This window comes from Pteropus vampyrus, unplaced genomic scaffold (assembly GCF_000151845.1).
Source record: "Pteropus vampyrus isolate Shadow unplaced genomic scaffold, Pvam_2.0 Scaffold347, whole genome shotgun sequence".
In the NCBI taxonomy this organism is placed as follows: Eukaryota; Metazoa; Chordata; class Mammalia; order Chiroptera; family Pteropodidae; genus Pteropus; species Pteropus vampyrus.
Genome location: NW_011889128.1, coordinates 1,668,920 through 1,687,800, shown reverse-complemented (window position 1 = coordinate 1,687,800; position 18,881 = coordinate 1,668,920). Strand labels below are relative to the sequence as shown.

Below are 18,881 nucleotides of genomic sequence, written 5' to 3'. Positions count from 1 at the left end.
AGCAAAGGGAAGCAGAGGTCAAGAGACTAATGACCTCCTTTGAAGCTCTGGATCCAGTCATGCCCAAAGTCATTAAAACCACTGAAATTTTGTTACACAGCCCAATAAACTCAAAATACAAGTTTACCTGCCACTGAACAGTCCTTAACACACACCTTAGGCAGAAAAGGTGAGTCCTGGGGTCTGTTAGAATAACCAACAGTTTATTAAAAGCTTGCCATGGGGCTCTGTGCCAGCCCCGTAGCTGGGAGGGTCTCCCATGACTGCCCCCAGACCTGAGAGCAGCCCATTCCAAGGTCCTTCCCATGTTCCCCTGCCCCAGCTCTGATCTCAATTAAAAAAAAAAAAAAAAGACAAGACGGCACAGGACGTCAGACGACAATGGGAGAATGGAGAGACCCAGGCATCCTGACCCCAAGACCCCATACTGATCCTTCTTTCCTAGGAAGCCCTTTCCCTCTTGTTCTCCCCACCTTAGGCCCCAGACTTGCTCTGTCACATCCAAGGTCTGGGGGCCTGGTGTCCCCAGTCCATGGCCCCATTGCAGGGGGTAGTATAGTTCTCTGAATATAATATATCTAGACCCACCCTTCCCCTCCCCCAGGGGACTAGAATAATATTTGACACGCACATCTCCCTCCTTTCCCGAGGCCGTGATGGAGAGAGACCCTGGCACCATGGTGGGGAGGCAGGGGCTCCTGGTCAGCCTTCAGGGACCTATGCCCAAGCTGACTCTGGACCACTGGCTAGCCCAAGAAGCTCATGAGATGAGGTTTGAGGGGAGCTGGAACCAACAGCCTGTCCCCCACCCTTGGGTGGGCCTAAAAACTTACAGCCCTCTAGGATCAGGCTCCACCCACCCCTGCCCCTGCCCCATTCATCCGCTCATCCACCTTGCACTTCAGGAATAGAAGTGGGAGGAACCATTGAGGATGTGGGAAGCGACACTGGTGCTGCGGCTCAGAGGCCCAGGCACTGCGGCAGCAGGTGGGCCCACGTTGTCACTGCCACTGCCCCCTGAGGCTGCCCGCCGCAGGGGCTGGGGGCTGTTTCTTAGCAGCAGCAGGGCTCCACCACGGGGTGTCCCACTCTGTGCTGGGGGCCCCAGCCAGTTTGGGGGACCTGGGGGAGCCAGCAAAGAGGGCTGACGCCAGGCTGGGGGGGGCATGCCTGGTGGAGGAGGACCATGGCTCCAGTGTGCCCCTGAACGGGGAACAGGACGAGAGGGCCAAGCAGGGGCAGGGGGTGGAGCAGGATAGCCCTGGGCAGCAGCTTCAGCTGGGATGCCCCCCAGAGCCATACTGGAGAAGCCCAGCCTCATGCTCTCAGCATCGAAAGCCTCGATCTCACGGGCCTGCCGCTCGAGCAAACTCCGGATTCGCTCAGAGCGCCCTGTCTGCAGGGCCAGCAGCTCCTCTTCCACCTGGGGCACCCAGAATAGAGATCAGAGAGTCCAATGGGGGTGGGGGGATTAACCTCCCCACCCCATCCTGGAGGCAGAGCCCTCTTACCCGCTGCTCCAGCAGTGCCCGTCTCAGAGCTACTCTCTGTTCCAGCTCCCGCAACTCCCTCTCGTGTTGACTCTCCGTGCGGATCTTGATCTTACTCTGGTAAGCATTGAGCAGCTCCAGCTCCTGTTGAAGCTGCTGCCGAAGGGCCTGGAATTCTGCCTCTTGGGTTTCATCAAGCCGCAGCTGGAGAACAGGAAGATCTAGTTTTAGGGGCCTCCTTCCCCACCCCCACAATCCTCCCCTGCCCCAGGTAGGCCTGGGCCCTAAGGTTTCAAGAAGCAGCCAGTCTCAACATCTATCAAAATGAAAGGTCATCATACCCTGTGACACAGCAATTACACTTCCAGGAATTTATCCCCCAGGTATACTTGCACATGTGCTCGAAGGTGTTCACTGAAGCGTTGTAATAGCAAATATACTGGAAACAACCTAAATGTCCACCAATAAGGGATGCGTTAAATAAATTATGGTACAGCCATACCATGGAAAATTCTATGCCGTTAAAAAAATGAGATAGTGTACTGATATGAAAAGATATCCAAGAAGTATTAGGTGGAAAAAAAAGTTAGAAAACAGTGTATAAAGTATACCGTTTTTGTTTAAAAATTTTATGTAACTTCATATATGCATAGGAAAAAAATTTAGTACAAGGAATTATTAAGTTACTTCTGAGAGGTGGGATTGCATGAGAGAATGGCAACGAATAGGAGTATTTTTATTTTTAAACCATGTGCATATTTTAAGTGGCCGATTCCAGTGTTATGTGTGATCACTTTTAGAATAGCAACCTTTGAAATCCTCCAGAAGTCTGAGTAAGTCAGCCTGAAGGTTACAAGTATTTTGATTTGCTCCCTGTTCACACTTTAAACGAACTCAGGCTCAAGAAGAAATTATAACTACTCTTTCTTTGGTGGTTCTTGATAGAGTAAGCAGGCTGGCTTTGTCAAGACCTTAAAAAAATACTTAAGAGACATAGTAAAACCGCTGTGGAGAACATTAACAGTGGGAGAGTATCTAGGTTTCCCAGGAACAAAAAGCCCCATCTCTGTCCACACTTCCCACTTCCGTCGCCCATAAACTAAGCTGGAATTAGAGGCCAACCACCACCATACTCCCTCCCTGGATCCCAGGCCTCACCGCCTGTGAGCTGAGCATCTCTGAGATGGACTGGTCGTACTGCTCGGCTAAGATTGCCAGCTTGCGGGTCTGTTCTTCCTTGAGCCGCTTAAGGAGGCTCTTGTGCTGAGCTTTGGGTGTGGTCTCCAGCAAGTGTGCCCGCAGAGCCTTGTACTGCCGAGTCTGGATCTTACACGTCTCCTGGAACTGCTTCTTGATCTGCAGCTCCTTAGACTATGCAGTGGATGGACCGAGGGGAGATGGGGGCAGGGGAGAGGAAGAGGAGGAGGAGGAAGAGGAAGAGGAGGAGGAGGAACAACCAGGGGAGATGGGGAGAAGAGAGAGGAGGAGGAGACAGAAGCAGAGACAGGGAGAGGGAGAGAAACAGAAAACATGTTAGACAGAGGGGGCGGGGGGAGCTGTATACAGACAGAGAGATGGCAATGTGTTGAGAGATCAGGAAGATTCTAGATGGGCGAGAGATGCAAAGAAAATAAAATAGTTTCCAAGAGCATGTTCAAAAGAAACAAGAGAGTTCATGGACAGGGAACTGAGAATCTTTAGAGTGCTGAGTGCATATAAGAAGTTTGACCATGCAAAAAGGGAGAAAATATGGCCTAGAGATAGAAGCATGTGAGCAGATACAGAATGTGCACAAGAGTGAGAAAACCAAGTCACACAATACACCCATGGGAGAGAGCAACACAGCTAAGACAGAGGAAGGCCCAGGTTCAGAACCTCAGGGTGGGAGGGAGGGAAGGAGAATAAGCACCAAGCTGAGAAATAGATAAGAAGGGATGGCCCTATCATGGGCCATGTAAGGGAAAGGGGTAAAGGAAGTGGCCAGAAAAGGTCTGACAAGTTCAATGGGCCAGCAGCTACCACCCTGACCAGATCTCCGCATTCCAGTTGGCCCCTTACACACTCGGCTCCCACTCCGAACCCACAACCAATCCCATTTCCATGGCCCCCACACTCTCCGCCTGGCCCCCCAAACTTACCACCCTCTACTGTGGAGGGTTTCCAGTCCCATCCCCCAGCCCTCTAGGGTAATGCCTGATGTCAGGAAATTCAGCTCCCAGAAAAAAGGGAACCACATAGGGAACAGGTTGGGAGATAAAGCAAGGGATGAGGACGAAAGGGCCCAGAACCTAAGAACTCTCTGGAAGGAATCCACAAACAGGGGAACTATGGGGCCAAGACGTTCTGTGGAAGCTCAGCAGGGTCCAGACCCCTGAGCTGGTGGTGGTCATGATGCAACGAAGCTATGAAGGAAGAGAGGATGAGGCTGAGCAGTGAAAGGGGTTGAGATAACGTAGATGGGGATGAAGAGGTCATGGAACTGGGACCAAGGCTCCAGATTGGGGGCAAACCGGAAAGGCTAGGCGGCAGGACAAAGCAGACAGAGGCAGCCTGGGCCAAAGGTACAGTTCCGCTCAGATATTTTATTTGTGTTTGTCTTTTTCTTTTTTTGGTGGGGGAAAGGGGACAGGTTGGAAGGGAGACAGAAAAACAAAATCAGAGAGAAAAAAAAATGACTCTTCCCACCCACCACCATCCCTGGCCCCAGGCCTGAGTCGATGAGGGTGAGGATGAGCACACACACAGTGGGAGAACAGCAATAACTTAGGGGGGGAGGAGTGTCAGGAGAACACAAAGTGTAACTTCCAGACTCCATAACGGAGGAGGCTGCCTGTCTAGAGGTCCAAAGGGCTGGGGGGGTTGGATGGGGAGGTGGGGAAGCATTCTGAGGAAAAAAGGGAAAGAGGGAGAGGAGGATTCGGACTGGAGAAGCTTCACTGAGTAGTGGGAGATAAAGTGCTCGATGCTCTAGATTTGGACTGGGGAAGAGCTACAGTTGGTCACCTCCAGGGAGGCAAGGCCCGGGACTGGCGGGTTCGGGATCTCCGCCCAGCTAGAGTCCCTGGTGGTGGCTGGCGGGAGGCAGGGGGCCCCGGTCGACGCTGGCTCCGTGGCAGCAGCCGGGGGATACGGCTGGGCCGTTCACCACGAAGCAGGCCCCAGCTGGCCAGTGTGTGGATGGCCCAGGGAGGCAAGTGGGAGGCTAAACCCTGGCTGGCCCGTGCCAGGCGCCAGTTCCAACCCTTGCACAAAGCCCAAAACCTTGCCAATAGGGCTAGTGGGTGTCTGGCAGTGCGGGAATTAATCCGCCGAGGCCCAGGGACAGGCAGACGGCTGCGGAAGCCATCCTTATTGGTTTTGGGGTAGAGTGCAAACAGACCCCGGTCCCCCACAGCCCCACAACCCTGTAGGGCACGAAAGGCCATGGGTGATAGACGCAGCAGAGCCCATAACCAGAGCCGAGAGATGCCCCGGCGCATCCGAGGGCCCTGCTGCCGCACCCATTTACCACCAGCTGCCATAGCTGCCAGAGGTAGAGCCAGGCCTGGCCAGGCTAGGAGCCAGGCAGCCCCAAGGCCCAAAGGGACACCCATAAGGCCTCGGCGCCAGCTTAGACTCAGGACAGCTCCCAGTGCAGTGCCCTGGGCCAGGAGTAGGAACAGACTAGGGGGTAGGTGCAGAGCTGTACAAAGAAGTAAGTAGGAGGCACCCAGGCCCACCAGCCCTACCTCAAGGGCCAGGAGTGCAGCCTGCAGGCCACCTCCACCCTGGGCTGCCAGCAGTGGGAGCAGCAGTAGAAGTAGCAGGGGCAAGAGGCCGGAGGATGACCCCACTGCAAAGGAGAGGCCAGCTAGGAGGCCATGGGACAGGAGTCCAGGGAACTGGCTAGCAGGGCCTGGCCTCAGATGTGTTGGAGGAGGTTCAGGGGGGATGTCTGGTGAAGGACAGCCATCTCCAGGATCCCTCGGGGTCCTAATTGGAGGCCCCTCCTCCTCTTCCTCTTCTTCCTCAGGGACTGGTGTCAGTGCTGGACCCTGGACCCAGCCAAGCTCAAATTCCTCATCCAGGAGGCTTCCATCCTCCTTCCCCCACAACCTCCATGCCCCGGCTACCTCCTGGCCCGTAATGCTCCTTTCCTCAGGTGCCAGGGATGAGATTCTGGGTTCCTCTACCTCTTCCTCAGGAAGACCCCAAACTTCCTCATCAACCAAACTCCTATGTTTTTGTGGACTGGGAATAGGAGTTCCTGATTCTTCCCCCAATATTCTTTGCTCCTCTGGTTTCAAGGTGGTCCCTTCCTGTCCCAGAATCCTTCTCTCTGGAACTGCTTCCTCCTCCTCTCCCAGAATTCTTTGGTCCAGGACTGCCTCCTGGCCAGATGAGCAGGGTTGCTCTTCTCTAGGGGTGCCTGTGCTGGGTGGTCCCAGAGCCCCAGGAATGGGGAGCAAGAGGCCCGGGGGACGCTGGCCTGCACGTACTTTGAGGCTCTTGGGCTGCTGGCGAACCTGGGCCGCGTGCTTCTGCCGCAACTCCTGCTCACGCCGCTTGTTGTACTCCAGCTGGTTGCCCAGCTCTGTCTGGTGCTGCAGGCGGGTGAGCTCTGCTCTTGTGCGCTGTACGGCCTGGAGCTGCCGTAGCTCCAGCTCCCGTGTGGCCTCATGCTGCCGCAGCAGCAATGCACACTCCAAGTCCTTCTGTGTCTGTTTCTTGTTCAAGTCCTGCGGCAGAAGGGAAGCAGGGCCCAGAGCCTAGTCAGGAAGCCTTGTTGGTGTCAAAGAAGTGAGAGCCTCAAGACTCCTTGGCAGAGGGAGCTGAGGAATGTAGATGAGGGGTGTAAGGGAGCCAAGCTCCTGGCTGGCCTGGAAACAGAAGCCTAAGGGAACTCTAGCAGAGTCCGATGGGCATGAAAAGCAAAAGGAGTGTTCAGGAGAAGCCAAGCCATAAAATAAAAGAGGGCACAGGGGAAAGACTACCGCAAGTGAGGCAAATAGTAAAGGGCAGGTGCTGGGATCCAAGAGGGGAATGGGGGATGGAGTGGCCTACCTCTCGCAGCAGGTCCTGGTCCAGGCTATGACGAGCCAGCAGCATCTTGCGCTTGTACTGGCGACACTGCAGCTCAAAGTATTGGCGCTGCCGCCGTAACAGCCCTGCCTCTTCCTCTGCCTGGCATTGCTGTAGCTGCTCCTTCTGCCGCAAAAGCCACTCAGCCTTCTCCCGCTTGGGTGTGCTGGGGTTCTCCTGGAGCTCCTGGGGAAGGGCAATGGGGAGAAAGCAGACTGGTCAGGACCTGCCTCGCCCACCACTGGGCCCCACCCACGACTGCAGCCTATCCCACCTCCTTTAACTGCTCTTTCCGAAGTTTGTAGGTTCGCTTCTGTGCCTCCAGCAGGGCAGCCAGCTCCTTCTTCTGCTGCCCAAGAATGTGCTGCTGGAACTTACGTTCCTCGGCCTGGGCAGCTCGTGCCTCCTTCTCACCGATTGCCTGGTGCCGCCGTGACAGCTTTTCTGCCTCAGCCCCAAAGCCAGCCCGCTGTGCCTCAAGCTCCCGTTGCAGCCGTGCACTATGCTCCTCACGTTCACCCCTCAGCCTCGACTCCAGGGCCAGCAGCTGTTTCTGGTGCTGTCGTCGCATCCGCTTATAGCCACTTAGCTGCTCTCGCAGAGCTGAGTCCTGCTCATGCTCCTGGATCTGACGGCTGACCTGGGGCAGGAAAGAGGATGAAAAGTGGGGCTTAGCCCTGGCCGCACGTATTTTATTATGCTCTATAGAGGGAGAACATGGGTTTTAGACTCATGGGTTTAAATCTCATTTGGTAACTTCCTCATACATAACTTCTCTGAGCCTGCCCCCTCAACTAGATAATGGAGATACAATCTGCTTCACAGGTTGATGTGACTGAATAAGACAATAAAAGGTGCTAAGCACGAGTCCTAGTATAAACGTATGAACAATTCCAGATTAGTTCCAAAGAGTAGAGGAATCAGACAAACCTGAGCCCAAATCCCAGCCCTGCCACTAACTAACCATGTGATCTCAAGGAAGTTAAGGTTGCTAAGCCTCGGTTCCATCATCTGTTAAATGGGACAATAATACTGCCTCATTGGAGCAGTGGAGATTAAGTTTGGGCCGTGAGATGTTGGAATAACAAGAACGCTGGGTCTGGATGTCCCCATCTGAAGTTTGACTTCAAGTCCCATTGTCAAGGGGCTGTATATCAGTGGATAACAATTAGTCCAGGTAGTCAATCCCCTGGAAGTTACAGACCTCTCTGCATAGAACCACAAGGCACCAAGCATCAGAGGATCTGAAGAGTTGTCCTAGCAAAACGACGAGCCACAGAGACCACAAGAACATACTAAACCAACCAGTAGTCTCTAAAAGAATTGTTGATGCATGCAGCTAAAGAATGTAATCTAAAGATTAAAAGCATGGATGAAAAACTGTTTTATGAACAGTCTACCCACTTTTTCCTGTCAAATGAGAAAAACATTGCTATGACTTAATTTTAGGAAAGGACCAATATCCTGCTTATAGAATTTGAGAACCACCAAAGGTACTCTGGCAAGTGCTTTGAGCAAGCAGCTCCTCTGAGTCATAGCTGCCATCTGTAAAATGGGATCATACCCTCTTAGAAGCCAGAAAGATTAAATAATAGGCGTGTATGGGCCTGAAAGCCAGTCATTGGTATGAGGTGGACACCTGAACACCACCCGTCCTCCAGGAGCAGTGAATCCAGCATACCTGTCATAATGCTGTTCAGGAGCACCATATCACAGGGATATGAAATACCTGGATGGCCAGGAGCCTAGGAAGGCACCCCAGGAGATGCTATTTTAGCCCAGCCACAAAAATGGAGTGAGTTTGCCAAGGCAGGTACACCCACAACAGTCTGCTAGAAGGGTAAGGGTGGAGGGAGAGTCGAGGTGAGAAGGTGAGACAGCAACTGAAAGTGAGGGTGGAATCAGGACTTACTACTCATGTGTCACAGGGAGAAAATCATTTATGGACTTAGATAATTTGGGGCCTCCAGGCCGAGGGAGGATGGCTACACTTACCAGGGAGGCAGTACGAATGGTGGCAAAGTGGTCCCGGTTGCGGCAGTAGGCCCGGCGGCGGGCAGAAGAGGTGGTAGAGGTGGGAGCTGGGGCTGCAGGCAGCTGGAGAGGGCCTGGGGTCATCTCTGGCTGATAGGGGTCATCATATAGGTTGTCAGAGCCCTAGGAGAGGGAAGGTGGAAAGGATGTCCCAAGGTTCAGGAATCACTGGGCCCAAAGAAGTTCTCTGAAGACCCAATCAGACTTAGAGGAGAGGCCATCATGTCAGGGAGGGAGAGCAGAGAACCCAGATGATTTCTAAGTGGGAGAGCTGGGGCTGGGCCCTGCTGCTCTCAGGCCTATTCTGCATACCGGCAGCCGGTGGATGATGGAGCTATGGGAGGTGACTGTGTGCTCCCCCTCCTGCATCATGGCCATCTCCCGGGCTTCAGGGCCTTCCTCCTCCTCTTCCTCCTCTTCCTCTTCTTCTTCCTCCTCCTCATTGTCTGAGGCATCTGCTAGGCTGTTGACTGAGCTGCTCTGGCTGGAGGCGCTGATGGACATGCTGGGCACTGAGTGGCTACTCTCTAGACTGGTCAGCGTCCCAGCCCGGTGCATGTAGGGCTCCGCCTCCTGTAGACAGGGTGTAGGCTGTTGGGCAGGGAAGGGGAAGGACAAGGGGTGCGTATATGGACACAGTGCAAGGAGACAGTTGGTGTGAGGAGAGGTGAGGAAGGGGGACCAAGCAACTATTACGAGGCAAGTACAACATGGTGGTAAAGAAGGGTGGCAGGGTAAACTGGGTCACCTCCTCCTCCTCTGGGGCTTCAGCACCAGGGCCATTGGGTGCCTCTTGGAACAGTATCTTCTTCATCTTGCGGTACTGCAGGTTGTCCAGCTCTCGCACAGCATCCTTGGTCCTCTGAATTAAGTCCATAATGACTGTGGGTGGCCGCTCCCGGAGCACAAAGCGGTGCTGAGGGAAGAGAACATTGAGGCCTTCTGCTAAGTATTTCCTGGCCCCTAATATCCTATGGGTCTTGGTATTCCCTCTGGCCTGAGGCATTCCCCTGGGACCTGCCCACCATGAGTTGATGCTGGCCTTGTCCCAACCCCTCCTCCCACATTAAATTTTACCACCTAATCTCCACACCCCAGTCTTTTGTTCCTCTAGGCATGGCTGACAGGCAAGAATAATCAGGAGATCTGGATTCTAGTCCAGGTCTTCTATCAAAGTGCTGCGTGCCCTGGGACATGTCCCAGGCCTCTCTGGGCCCTGTAAGATAGCCCACAATCATAAAACAAGTAGGTCAAACTAGACAACCTACATCAGTTCCCAACTAGGGCTCCTTAGGCCCCCATGGAACTGTGAAGGGAATGGGGCCCCTCTACTTTTAATAAGTCAAAAAATACCTAAGGGAAATCATACATTTACCCATGACAAGACTACACAGGCTTTTGGCTTGAATTACATCAGATCAGTGTGGTAACCCTGGTTATTGCACGCTGACCAGAAGCTCTGGCTGGCAATTATATACATCTTTGATTAATAAAAGATGGGGAAAACAAATTATTAATAAATAAAAGTAGTCTAATAGACAAAATATTCCAAAACACAGAGTCAATGGGGCACTGGGATGGGGCTGGGGATTCATAAATGAAGTTCTTGTTGAAGGAAGAATTGGGAATCACTAATTTCACTGAAAGGTTTCTTGTGGCTCTAACAAGTTACCTAGGAGAATGCTAGGCTAGTGAGCCCTCACCTTCAGAAGAACCTCTGAGGTTGGTCTGTCTTGAGGGATTTTCTGAAGACAGGAGTCAACAAAATTCCGGAAGTACTCAGACCTAGAAGTCACAGCAGGGTGAGAGAGGGCTGTGGAGGGCATGCACCAGTCATCCTTACTTTATGGCCTAAACCCTTGGCCCAGGAATCCCTGTCCTTACCAGTGTCCTGATTGAAGCACAGGGGACTCATTCTGTGCAATGTGGTATAAGGCACTCATTGCATTCATGTTAAACAGTGGTGGTTTCCGTTCCGCTACAGAGAAAGGACAAAGGGAGAAAGTGAGAGGTGGCAAGTGGGAAGAGAAGACTGGGATGGAAATCAGAAGATTCCAGCTCTCTGACCTCCTTGCTGCATGACCTGGAAAAATTCACATAACCTTGATGTATTCTCTCTAAAATGCAATACACTTGTCCTCTCTCCTACACACAGTGGAATAGGGAACAAAGAAAGGAATACATGCAAAAGCACTGAAGGCAGAATAAAGCACATTCAGTTATCAGCTGACCTAATAATTTATTAGGTGCCAAATGAGAGCAAAAAACTTGCTTAATGTTATGGATGAAGATAAAGAAAAACAAGAGATAGGCCTTGTCCTCAAGGTACTTTCAGTCTAACAGGAAAGATTAAATAGGACTGAACAAGTAGTATCACTTCCAAACTGTTAACCAGAATAAGAGGGAGACAGGTAAATAGTTGGGAAGCTAGGCGTGTGGTGGGCCTTCAAGCTGATACATTTGCAGGAGATTCAGGGAAGGTCTTTTGGAAAAAGGGATATTGGAGGTAGACCTTAGATTAGAAGTTGCAAACCAGGAGCCCCTTATGGCCCAGACAAATGTTCTGTTTATTTATGTTTTTGGTCTAAGCAGTTATTTTTTTATCAAATTCTAACATAATTAAATAATAACAATCTAAAGCTCCAGTTTCTCTTAAAAAATTAGATCTAGTGAATCGAAGCCTACATTCCTACATATCAACGGGCTAGAGCTAAGCATCAGCAACCTCCAGTTTGCCGGTCTTCTCCATATTGTTCTCTAAACCTGACTATGAATTGCCATTTATAATCAAGACTGATTTTCTTCTTAATACTAGAGAAATATTTCTCTGTACCCACGTCTCCACTCAAAACAAAGAATAAAATGGACAGCTTTAAATTTTTCATAAATCTGGCCTGCTTCACCTATCTGGTCACGTCTCAAATAGTAAATGTAGACATGCAGAGATGGCGGGAAAGGGCATATTCAAATCTCTGCCTTTGCACACAGGACACAATACAAATCAAGGCAAGAAAGTGGAAAAGTTCACAGCACACTCAGGGGTGGAGCTCATGAAGGGGAGAACCAGCCTTTAGGAAGCAGAGGCTTTAGCTGGTGTAAGGAAAGATGAAGATAGCTTCAGTCTTAAAGGCAACGGGGAGCCAGTGATGAGTCTGAGGGGGTGGTGAAATAACACAGAGTTTGGGCAGACCTCTGTGACGTAAGAGAGAATATAGTAGAAGAGGCTGGAGGTAGAAAAGCTCACTGCAAGTTGTTGATAAGAGTAACTAATAGCATCTCTTTTTTGGACAACTATTCTGTGCCTGGCACCATGTAGGAGGCCTTACAAACATCTCGCTAAACAGCTGATGCAATAGGATAGGCTGGCAAAGATGAGAACCTTGACATGGCTTCAAGGCCTCATGAACTCACTCAAGGCTAACTCTCTGGCCTTATCACTCACTGGTCTTTGCATTACTGCAATATTCCAAACCACTGAAGCTAGTCTCAGCTCCCCACGCCTGCTCTTACCTGTCTGGAACGCTCTTCTCTACAGACTTTGAAAGCTAACTATTATTTGTCTTGTGGTTGTTTAGAAATCTCTGCTACAAAGAGACTGTCCTCAGCCTATGAACTAGGTCAAGTCCCTTGTTTTAGAATTGTACTATTTCTGTAACTCTCTCATTCAGATTTTATCACATTGAAAGAAAACATGCCTGTTTCTCCAACTTGAATATAAGTTCCATGAGGGCAGGAACTTCATTCACTGCTGTACCCCAGAAACTACTAGCATAGCACGTGGCACAGTGGGAACTCAAAAAAGATTTAGGACTAGAGTACTGGAGATTAAGAGATGAATGCTATGAAATCTTAGATATAAACTCTGACAGAATTTGACAGCTGCCTGTATTGGAGATCAATGGTAGAGTCAAAATGGGTAGGGGCCTGGAGACCTCTAAAGATGGTATGGTATGGGGATAGTAAGAGAAAGAGAAAAGGATGGAGAGAAAAGAGGATGAGAGAGGAGAAAAGACGCCCTTACCCAGCTCGATGCAGGTTATGCCCAAGGACCAGACATCCACCTTGCCATCGTACTGCCCCTCATCCATTGCCAGGATCACCTCTGGAGCCATCCTGGGAAAATGGTAAGGAAAAAGAGGGTAATCACTTGCCCAGACCCTGCAAACTCCTACTCCCAACATCTTGGGCGCTCTCTCCACCCACTATCACTCCCACTCACCAGTATGGGGTGCCCACAAAGGAGTTGGCAGGTGCCATGATGGATGCAGAGCCGAAGTCCCCCAGCTTCACCAAGCCTGGCTCTGACAGCAAGATGTTTCCAGCCTTCACATCCCTGACAGAAGCAAAGCACAGGGACAAAACATGCATCTCCGGAAGGCTGGGCAAGGGCTTTAGCACCAAGTTTCCAAGAAGGCTGTAGCCCAGCTGAATGAGGAGTGGTGTAGAGAGCACCCTCTCCCTCCCAGCCATCATCAGTGCTGCTTGTACCTATGGATCATGTTGTGGGAGTGCAGATAAGCCAGGCCCTGAAGGGCCCCATGGGTCACAGCTGCAATCTCCACCTCCTGAAGGGGCTTCTTGTGCACTAGGGAGGGAAAAACATCAAACTGAGGGAGTCCAAGGGTGGGACTGGACTAAGCTCCCATTAACCCTTCCTATGCAGCTTCTCTGCTCTTCTCCCTTCCCCCACTTGTTGGACAAAGAGTTACTTACCTTCTAGAAGGTCAGAAGCTGAGCCCAGGCAATATTCCATCACCAGCTAAGGAAGGGTCAAGGGTCAGAGATCAGCAGAACTGGCCACCCCAGCCCATCTCTCACAGGTAGAGATCCAAAACAGAGAGCTTCCTTGCTCTAGCCTCCACTCAGGCAATGCCCCCAGGTTAATGATAGGGAGGAAGGACAACTGAGAAAATGAGGGGGTAGTGGGAGAGTCCCTAGAGTCAGGGCTTCCCCTAGAAAGAACCCGAGACATCACCACCACTCCCATCTGAAACCCTTCAAAGCCCTTTTCAATCTCCATTCTCCTCCAGCCCATATGCCCCTTTTCCAACTGCTAACAGTCTATCTCACTCTTCAAACCAGCCTCTCCTTCTAGATGGACACTACTGCTCATGGGTTTGTCTGAGAACTAAAGAGGTTGAGAGGGACTTCCTTCTTCCCAAGATCCCCAAAACGGCACTCTGAACAGGGCCCACCTAATAGACTAGACCAGGATAAGGATGGGCTTGGGGCAAAGAGACAAAGATCAGGCCAGAGTCAGGGGGCCAGCTCACCCATGCCGTGTGTTCCCTCAGGTAACAGCCCCGGTACTGAATAGTATTGGGATGCCGGAGCTTCTGTAGAAACCGAACCTCCTTGATGATGTCCTGCCACTTCTGGGAGGCCGTCAGGGGAAGGAGAGGCTTACTTAGCCTGCATCTTGAGGCTGGAGTCTCCTGCCCCCCACCTGGTCTTATCAAGCCCAACCGACCTCATTTGACTGCTTCCCGCTGTACGACATCTTCTTGATGGCCACGACCTCACTATTCCGGACATCCCGGGCCTAGAGGACCAGACCAGAAGGTGGTGAAGGCTCCAGTGAGAACTGGGAAGCAGAAAGACTTGCTGGCACGGTAGGAGAGGGCAGGAAAGGCTGGTGTGGCAGACTAATGTAGAGGGTTGTTTGGAGGTACACAAAGAGAGAATATAGTTCCTATCCCTAGCCCACCCTCCCAAGCTCCAACTCACGAAGTACACGGCTCCAAAGCTGCCATGGCCAATTTCTCGGAGGTCAGAGAAGAGCTTTTCGGGGTCATCCTTGAAAAAGAGCTCAGCCACATCGGGGTCCTTCAGGCTCCCGGCCCGGCCCCCAGCTGGCATGGTGGCCCCTCAGGGCCCTGAGAGTGGGGCCTGACCTGGAGAATAGAGATGGGACCTTCAGAGCAAGGACGGGGCACCCTCAGAGGGAGGAAGGGGCCCCTCAAGTTTCTGCCTTCTCCTCTCCTAGTTCCCTGATGAGGGGGAGGCACTGCTGAAGAAGGGCAGGGGGAGATTAGGAACAACATCAAAGCTCAAAAAAAAAGAAGTTGCCCTGGCAACCAGAGCACGGGGGCCGAGTCCCTGGAGTCCCTAAAACTGCTAGAAGACTGAGAGCTAAGCATCCTCACCACCTCCCGCAGCCTTCAACAAGCTTCAATTCTCTACAATCCTTACTTCTCAAGAATAAAGGATTCTGTCTCGCAGCCAGAACCCCAGATCCCCAAGTGTCCTATCCCACAAGTCCCATTCCCCAAATATTTCCAGGCATCTTTTTGTTCCCCTTGATGTTGAGGCCCCCTCCTCCCTCAACCTCTCACACTCTAAGAGAGCAGGAAATGGCCAGGCCGGAGGCAGTGGAAATCCGGCCATTGTTAGAAGTGGGTACTAGCCCAGAGGGGCCAGAAGACTCACTCTCAAACCTGTGGCGGGGAGATCTAGAATGGGAAGGAAAATGACAGAAATGGCATCTGGCTTTGGGGGCCTCTCTTGTGATCTGGACTACCTTACTTGTCTAGTCCAATTGCATAGGCTTCACATACAGGTACAGAACATTTGCCGTGTACAAATAACATTTACTGAGCATGTATAGTAAGCACCTTACATGCATTATCTCTCATGCAATCCTCACTAAAACCTTATGAAATTACTATTAATACTATTTTGCAGAAAGGGAAACAGGCTCAGAAAGGTTGTGACCTCCTCTAAGCTGGTCTTCTACCAACTATACTTTCAGAACAGCCCAATGAAATAAGCAGGGCAGGATCATGATCATTGCACAGATGAGGTCACTGGGGCACAGAAAGGAAAGAGGACTTCTCCAAGGTCACAGAACAGGAACTTCTCTCCAGTTAGGCCTGTGTGCTCATTACACTCTCACCAACTCAGTCCCCTTCTGTAAGAAGCCTGCCCTGACCACTGCTGGGGGAAAGCTCCTAGAGTACCCAGCCAAACACCTAGAGAAAGCTCTTGTAGTACATCAGAGCCCAGACCCCCGAGGGGATTCCAGGCCAAACTCCTAAGTACTTATTGGAATTCTGGCACAATGGAACCTTCAACAGAGCTGGACTCCTAGGGCAGAGTTCTAGCTCCTTAAAAGCGCCTTACAATTTAGCATGTAATTATATTCTGTCCTGCATTGTTTCCTATTGTGTTGTTAATTTTGTCTCCTCATACCAACTGGAAGCTGGAGGGCAAGGAGCAAGCCCTGCTCTCCAGTGGGCCCCCAGGGTGCAGAGGGCTCAGAATAGCCTGGGAAATTGATTGATTGCCCTCAGCAGCTTCCAGGCTGCTCAAAGCAGGTTTTTTTCTCCATTCTCCTGCCAGCAACCCTGTCGAGCACCCCTCACCCCACCGCACACCCACACACAAAGGCAGGTGCTCACAACTTGCCAAAGGAATCTTCTTGACCTCTTTACCAGCACCCAGCCAAGAAAGCCAACCCAGGACGCTAGGCCACATGTAAGGGATACCAGCAGAACATCACATGGGGCCTCTTCCTCAAATAACATCCAACATTTGATCGATGGCCAAGGTCTATGCTAAATCATAACCACCTTCTAAAATGAACCACGTTATCTCTTTTACAGATGAGGAAACCCAAGTGTGTCTGTCTCTAAGCTACACTACCAGTAGTACATCTCATCAGCAATGTACAGCAAGAGAGCTATAAGTTCCTTATACTTGGTCTTCTCTTCAGTAAATCAGATTACAGCATAGGGCTGCTGTGAGATTTTTAATGGGATCCCATACTTAGGAACACTATGCAGACACTCAGCATATGGATTTTTCCTTTCCTGCCTCCAGAGTCACCACAACAATGCTTTAATACTTGGGGGATCATCCTACCCCAGCAGGTTGGCTTTAACTGTGAAGAGACACCACTGTGGCTATCATTTGTCAGGAGAAAAAGCCCTCTCAGGAACCCAGGCCAAACACGGGAATCATGGTAAAGATGAAGGTCACAGAGGAAAGAAAAAACCATGAGACAGAAGGCAAGAGCCAGAGCCTCCCATCAGGAAAAGCTTCTGAGTACAGCCCTCCTAAAAAGGAAGCTCTTCTCCCTCCCATTCTTAAATTTCACTCCAATTCAAATTCTGATTCTGCCACTGACTGACCTTGGGCAACCTCTCAGGGCCTCAATATTCTCAACTGTAAAATGGGAAGGTAGTGATAAAAGAGAACTCCCACGCACAGGGTGAATGGCTGGGGAAAGGGGGTCAATTGAGAGAATGGATGTACACTTTGTAAATGACAGATCACTCGACATATGTATGAGATTATTTAAATCATCACAACAAGAGACTAGAAGGTATCTACACTGCTGGGGAGGAATAATGCCAGACACCCTTAAACACAAATGCACACACACATTTCCTTGAAAGGACAAGAAACTCACCAGACCATGCCTAAAAAACAGATAAGCAGACCCACCATGGGGGCCACCATGCCTCTGCATGGGAATCAACGCCCCAGAGCCATCAGGAAAAGAGTTATAATCATGAAGAGGTAGCTGTGAGGGGCAAAGTGAACAGAGATCAGAAGGGTACAAACCCATCTGGTTAGTTCAAGCATATAGGGCGTGACTGCCAGTGACATTAGAGACCCTGTCACCTGAGGTCCCATCAACCAGCATTACGAAGGGAAGAGAAAGGGGAAGAGGGTGGCAGCACAAGGCAAGGCTAGCCAGAGGCTGACCACTGGCCCAGCTGGGCTTCCCCATCCCGAGGGGAGGGCCTACCCAGGCCCAGCTTCTGAGAAAGGAACACCCTCTCTTCTCAATGCTAGACACAGGGACCCGCGCCCCTGCACCCCGTGTCTCACCTGGTAGGGGTCACTATGGTGCCCCAGCGCTTCCGACTTCTCCTGGGGTCCTCCAGCGGCTCTGTCAAGCAGGGAGAGGGGCAAGGAGACCTTTCCCCTTGCCACCTCTTCCTCAGCTTTCGCCCTTCCTGAGGGGCGGGCCCGGGAAACCTCCCCTGGAGGGGAGGGGGTGAAAACCTGATCTGACCTCGCGGTCCAGTCCTCCTCCTCGAGTGCGACAGTTGCTGAATCCCGGATTTCTGATTGTGGGGTCTGAACCCCAGATATTTGAACGTGGGAGGCTGAGTCTGATATTTGAACTTGTGGGGACTGAACCCCAATAATGGTGAACGTAGGGGCCTGAACCCCAGATATTTGAAATCCTATAAAACAGAGCCCCAGGTTTAGAGAGGTTGAAATCCGAGCCCTGGATATCTGGAATCTGTGAGGCTGATACCCAGGTATTTGAGAAGCGAGTGGTCAAGCCTGGAAATTCGGGACCGAAGGGCCTGAGCCCTAGGTCTTCGGCCACCGACAGGGGGCCCACCCCTAGGACGTCCGGCCAAACGGCCCCTCTCACGTCAGGGTCTGAGGGTGACAGCCCCCACTCCTGCCCCAGCCTCCTCCCTTTCCCCTTTTCTTTCCTGAGGGTGGCTGAAAGATTGCAGCTAAAGGCGGTCCCGGCGCACTCGCTCCCTGTCCCCTTCTTAGTCTCAGCCTCTCTCCCCACCACAACCCGGGTCTCGTCCCGGTCTCCCTCTCCCTCTTCCTCCCAATTCCAAGATGGAGACCGGGCGGGAGCGCGCAGGCGCGGCAGAAACGCCGGTCCAAAGGGGGCGGGGCCCCAAAAGAGACAGCCCCGCCCCTCTCTCCTTACTGCCGCGGCCAGAGATGGGCAGCCGCTGAGCCAGAGTGCGCGCGCGCCCCGCCACGCGGACCCTGGGTAAGGAGAGGCGGGCAAAAGGGAGAGGCTTGGAGGGGGAGGAGCACCGCGCACTGTCCAACTGGCGGTAGAGAGGACTGCGGCGCATGCGCCCGCCCCGCCTTAGTGGTGAGCCCAGGCTTGTTGCTAGGGGAAGCAGTGAAGGGGCGAGGGTGGAAGGAAAGAACTCGTGAACTGCGCCTGCGTACAGGATAGACGTTGGGAGGGGTAAGAGGAGGCTGGTGCTGGGTGCGGAAAAGGCGGGAAAATGGACTGCTGTGATTAGTAAGCAGACAGCCTGGACGTGGGCTCCCAAGTTAAAGGAATCTTTGCTGGGTAAACTCAATCTGTCAAATCCCTTAAGCAAACTGAGGCCTTTCACAGTTGCATGACCTGCCCAAGGTCATACTGCATTAAGTCAAAACATTGCCATGACTATACCCACCTGACTATCAACTAGCTGAAATCGACGATTTTATTTCAAAGAAGAAAATAAGACATAAAGTGGCAGAGGTGGGATCAAAACCAAGTGTTTTCCAAAGTCAAGTTACAACCAT

The 18,881-nt window shown here is 51.7% G+C and overlaps 1 protein-coding gene across 5 annotated transcripts; it reads right to left on the bottom strand.

The window, feature by feature from the left end:
- Positions 1-181: 181 nt before the first annotated feature.
- On the bottom strand, positions 182-18,291 carry TAOK2 (TAO kinase 2). Of its 5 annotated transcripts, none has more exons than XM_011378724.2 (19): positions 17,424-18,277; positions 14,313-14,479; positions 14,056-14,127; positions 13,859-13,960; positions 13,299-13,344; positions 13,074-13,170; positions 12,805-12,918; positions 12,607-12,698; positions 10,470-10,563; positions 10,289-10,370; positions 9,334-9,501; positions 8,898-9,158; positions 8,547-8,708; positions 6,826-7,191; positions 6,534-6,737; positions 5,969-6,208; positions 2,649-2,861; positions 1,512-1,694; positions 182-1,423 (listed from the first exon to the last, which is right to left on the bottom strand). In XM_011378724.2, the coding sequence occupies exons 2-19, from the start codon at positions 14,442-14,444 to the stop codon at positions 902-904; spliced, it is 3,150 nt and encodes a 1,049-aa protein (XP_011377026.1). In that variant the 5' UTR covers positions 14,445-14,479; positions 17,424-18,277; the 3' UTR covers positions 182-901. The 5 variants fall into 5 exon arrangements, with proteins under 5 accessions (XP_011377026.1, XP_011377025.1, XP_023378242.1 ...); XM_011378723.2 differs by having other exon boundaries at positions 183-1,423; positions 8,898-9,176; positions 17,424-18,280; XM_023522474.1 differs by lacking the exon at positions 2,649-2,861 and having other exon boundaries at positions 183-1,423; positions 8,898-9,176; positions 17,424-18,282.
- Between the last annotated feature and the right edge of the window lie 590 nt (positions 18,292-18,881).